The sequence below is a fragment of the Gadus macrocephalus genome, chromosome 22, assembly GCF_031168955.1.
Source record: "Gadus macrocephalus chromosome 22, ASM3116895v1".
Taxonomy (NCBI): Eukaryota; Metazoa; Chordata; class Actinopteri; order Gadiformes; family Gadidae; genus Gadus; species Gadus macrocephalus.
This window is the reverse complement of record NC_082403.1, coordinates 5,710,721-5,715,720: the sequence shown is the minus strand read 5'-3', so window position 1 is coordinate 5,715,720 and position 5,000 is coordinate 5,710,721. Positions and strand designations below refer to the sequence as shown.

Genomic DNA, 5,000 nt, shown 5'->3' with positions numbered 1-5,000 from the left:
GCTCTACATACAGTACAGTTGTTGAAATGTGTTTTATCTTCCGTAGCGTGTGTGTGTGTGTTAGGCGAGACATACACAAAGAGTGGTTCAATGTTGGCAAGGTTGGCGGCACAGAAGGACAAAATGCATAATATGTTAAATGATATAACATTTAAGATTAAATTACGTTGCGTTTAATGGAGAGATTAGTGTAGATGATAGGATTAGAAGAACAGAAGACTGGTAGACATTTTTCTTTCATGTGGTACGTTTTATTTAATAAACATCCACCAAGGTTTAAAATTTGATTCCCACCCTTGCTAGGAATGTACTATACACACTTGTAGGAGGCTTTGGATAAAAAATGGGCTATATTTATTTATTTATATTTATTCATATCATATACTATTCAATACATTTGTGTCACTGTATTCTGTATTTGGCTTTCACAGAGGTGTTAGCACTAATTGACCCTGATTTTCTACCCGGAAACACGGCTATGTTGTGGGGGCTTGCCTTCTGATGGCCGAGTTGTTGTGACAACACTGTGTGTTTAACTGGCCTATGATCTTTACTTAAGTGGGACTACTACAAGACCATAAAGGCCAAATACACTCACAAACACAGACTCATGCATGCACGCACACAAGGACACAGACAACCGCACACATACTACCTCACAACTTTTGTACCACTTCCTGTTCCTTTGTGTTTGGGAAATTATGTAAAACACGTGTGTCTGAAATTGACAGTACACAACAATTGTACCACAAGCGCCCAACGATCAATAACTCCCCAGCTACGTCAAAATGTCTCTCCAAGCATGTCACTCAATGGCATGATTTATTGCGTAATGTAAAGTATTTTTTGTGTGCAAGTTAGTGAATGTGTGCATGTTTATGTGTGTTTGTTTTGGTTTATATGTGAATGTGCGAGTGTATGTGCATACGGGTGTCTGTGTTTGTAAATGTGCATGTAAATGTGTATGTGTATGTATGCATTAGTGTGTGTGGGTGTATATGTGTATATGTATGTTTATATGCATATATATATGTGTGTAAGTGTATGCATATCTGTGTGTATGTGTATGTATGCGTATGTGTATTTGTGTGCGTATATATGTGTGTGTGTGTGTGTGTGTGTGTGTGTGTGTGTGTGTGTGTGTGTGTGTGCTTCCGTGCACGGAGGCAGTTGTGTCACTCACTTCTCTTTGCTCTCTTACTTCAACCGGGGCTCACATGCTATCATGCATGCAGTGCGTAACCCCAGCATCACTCCTCCATCACACACGTGTGCACATACGTGTGCACATACGTGTGCACATACGTGCGCTTACCTTCCGGCTCGTTGTGTGTGTGCTGCAGCAAGCGTCTGGTGGTGGTGGTGCCCAACGAGAGCTCGTTCGCGGGGGTGCGGCGGGCGTTCACCAGCGAGGACGAGGCGTGGCGCTCGTACCTGGAGAACCCGCTCACCGCCGCCACCAAGGCCATGATGAGCATCAACGGGGACGAGGACAGCGCCAACGCCCTGGGGCTGCTCTACGACTACTACAAGGTAGTCCAATCACAGGCCGCCGCTCGTTGAACACCTCACAATCCTATATTTAATGGGCTGCTCTACGACTACTACAAGGTAGTCCAATCACAGGCCGCCGCTCGTTAAACACCTCACAACCTTTATTTAAAGACCTAGGGCTGCTCTACGACTACAACGAGGTCCGTCCAATCAGAGGCCTTTGTTCATTTAACACCTGCCAATCGGGTGTCTTCATTAATTAAAAACCTTTAATTTAAGGCCTAGGACAACACTAGGACTTCTACAAGGTCCGTCCAAACTTGAGATGTCTTTACCCGTTAAAAACCTTCCAATCAGGTGTCTTAATTTGTTAAATAGCTTCAAATCAGATGTCTTCATTCATTAAAAACCTTTGTTTAAAAGTCACAAGACTGCTCCTAGACTACTGCAAGATCTGACCAATCAGATCAACTCAAAACCTTGCAGACAGACCACATATTTTGTGTTTTTATTATCATAATTACATAAACGCATAAATATCAAAAGATCAAAGAGTCAAATAAACCAACATTCAAATAAACATGTTAGGGTTTGAATAATACAACACAATAATGCAATTGAGTAATATCGAAAATAAATTGTAGACTCATGGTTATTGATGGACTGACCAATCATAGATCTGCTACAGTGCATGGGCTGACCATATATGGACGAGGATAACAATATTATCTTTGTTTCATTCATCTTTCCAGGTGCCAAAAGAAAAGAGACTGCTGCCCGTCGCAAAGGTCGTTGAGATCACAGAAGAGCAGGAGAAGAGGTGAGTGGCCCCAGAGGCTGTGATTGGTCCATCACTTGAGATGTAAAACCACATTTAAAAGCTTCTTTATTATATCCGTATATAATGACGATCGCACCTGGATCTCTCTTAGTAGCTGCAGAAGCTGTATTATATCTTCACAGACTGCAAAACCTTTATTTTAGAATTTGTGGAAGCCATCCTTGTAATTTTATTCCAGGTGCATCGCCTTAATAATAACTGGCAAACAGGTGATTAAAACACATACACCATGATCCAAATCCTCATATTCTGTCTCAATGTATTCTGGGTAGGACGGGGCAATCGACCAACGGCGGCAACAATGACGAGGAGGCGGGGGTAACCATGGACAACCGGGTGCAGGTCCTCAAGTCCGTCCCGGTGCTGTCCATCAGCACCGAGCACCCGGACAGCAAACGGGAGCAGTTCATCTCCCTGGGGGTGGTGCAAGGGGGAGGGGGAGGGGGGGGGAGGAGGGGAGGGCGGGGCCGCGGCGGTCGCCGTGGTGAAGGCGGAGGTGTACGCGCCGGTGTTCATGGGGGCGGGGCTCCACTACCGGGGCGACGGCGGGGGCGGGGGGGAGGACTCGGCGAGGGTGATCTACGAGCAGAGCCCCTACGAGGTGGCCACGGCGTTGGGCCACGGGAGCTACACCAAGGACCTCCAGCAGAGCTCCCCTGACAGCCCCTATGAGGAGGACGGCCACATGGTGAGAGGCGGGCGGACGGACGGACAGACGGGGAGGAGGGGGAGGACGGGGAGGAGGGGAGGAGGGGGAGGGAGGACGGGGAGGAGGGGGAGGGGGGGAGGAGGGGAGGAGGGGGAGGGAGGACGGGGAGGAGGGGGAGGGAGGGAGGACGGGGAGGAGGGGGAGGGAGGACGGGGAGGAGGGGGAGGGAGGGAGGACGGGGAGGAGGGGGAGGGAGGAGGGGGAGGGGGGACGGGGAGGGAGGGGGAGGACGGGGAGGGAGGACGGAGGGGGAGGAGGGGGAGGGAGGGAGGACGGGGAGGAGGAGGAGGACGGGGAGGAGGGGAGGAGGGGGAGGGAGGAGGGGGAGGGGGGACGGGGAGGAGGGGGAGGACGGGGAGGAGGGGGAGGGAGGACGGGGAGGGAGGACGGGGAGGAGGGGGAGGACGGGGAGGAGGGGGAGGGAGGACGGGGAGGGAGGAGGGGGAGGGAGGAGGGGGAGGATGGGGAGGGAGGACGGGGAGGGAGGAGGGGGAGGACGGGGAGGGAGGATGGGGAGGGGGGGGAGGGAGGAGGGGGAGGAGAGGGAGGACGGGTAGGGAGGACGGGGAGGGAGGAGGGGGAGGGGGGGAGGGAGTGTGTGTGTTTTGTCTATTTAATCCAGTTGGTCCACTTAAGTAGGCCATTTAAACACACAGTGTTGTCACAACGGATGAACAACTACACAGACCGGTGCTGCAGAGTGAGAGAGATGAATGAGAGCAGTACATGACTGTTTAGTCACTTACTGTCACTATTAATTCATCATTTATCGTGGACATTTGGGGAACTTTTCACCTTAAGAGCAGGGTCAGTTGCATTGCCAACATTTTGTCTAGGAAGATTTTGTGGATGTGCTGTACTGGCTGAAGGGCCTGGCTATACTGTTTGCATATAGCCGTTCTACTTTTTCCTACTTTGACTAATTGTCATCATTTTCTGTTTTGTCCCTTGTGTGTCTCCCTCCTGAACAGAAGTACCACAACCCTTCCTCTATGCCCAACGATGGGGACTTCCTGTTCCACCAGGAACGAGTGTAAGTCACTCTCCACCATAGCAAACTAAATAAATGTGTTATAAAATATTTTATTCTTTTGTAATATTTTCTAGTCTGCATAGTTATTTTATACATATTTTTATTTTACTTAATCAGTTGTGCTTTGTATGAATGTGCGCGCGTGTGTGTGTGTGTGTGTGTGTGTGTGTGTGTGTGTGTGTGTGTGTGTGTGTGTGTGTGTGTGTGTGTGTGTGTGTGTGTGTGTGTGTGTGTGTGTGTGTGTGTGTGTGTCTGTGTGTGTGTGCCCACCCTTGTGCACGTGAACAGTGACAGTTTCCAGTACACCCTGGACGCCACGCGGTCCCTACGGCAGAAGCAGGGGGAGGGGCCCATGACATACCTGAACAAGGGCCAGTTCTACGCCGTCACCCTCAACGAGCTGGGCGTCAACAAGCGGCTGCGGCACCCAATCAGCAAAGTCCGGGTGAGTTGTCGATAAGCCAATTAAGTTTGAGTCCCCCCTAGCTTAGGTGATAAGCCCCGACCCTAAGACCCCTTCACAGGACTCAGGCGTATCAAACACACTCAGATGTAGCCTGAGGCACAGCAGACACACTTGAAAGGAATCTTAAGTACATCAAACATGCTGAGAGGTAACCGTAAGTTCATCAAATACACTACAAAGTATGCTACTCTAAACACACTTAAAAGTATAGCGAAGACACTGAAGTAACTTCTTGAAACGGGATGATTGCCACACACACTGTTCGCTTATAACACAGTTTATGTTGGTTCTATACACCCCCGCTGGGGTTAACCCTTTTTATTATCGCTATAGTTATTGTGAACACCTACCATAGCGACTTCATATGATATTACTTTTTCTCTGAGACAGCCACCAACTAAGCAAAGCGACGTCACACAGGAGACAAAGGTTAACAGGGAACTAAAAGATGATCTAG

General features: G+C 49.1%; 1 protein-coding gene across 1 annotated transcript in view; it reads left to right on the top strand.

Annotated features, from left to right (window-relative positions):
- The window catches only part of grhl2b (grainyhead-like transcription factor 2b), a 22,997-nt gene that overhangs the window by 1,565 nt on the left and 16,432 nt on the right, over positions 1–5,000 (top strand). The window contains 6 exon segments of the mRNA XM_060043172.1: positions 1,344–1,533; positions 2,247–2,314; positions 2,608–2,755; positions 2,757–3,023; positions 4,016–4,077; positions 4,366–4,522. Of these exon segments, the coding sequence (XP_059899155.1) occupies positions 1,344–1,533; positions 2,247–2,314; positions 2,608–2,755; positions 2,757–3,023; positions 4,016–4,077; positions 4,366–4,522 (892 nt within the window).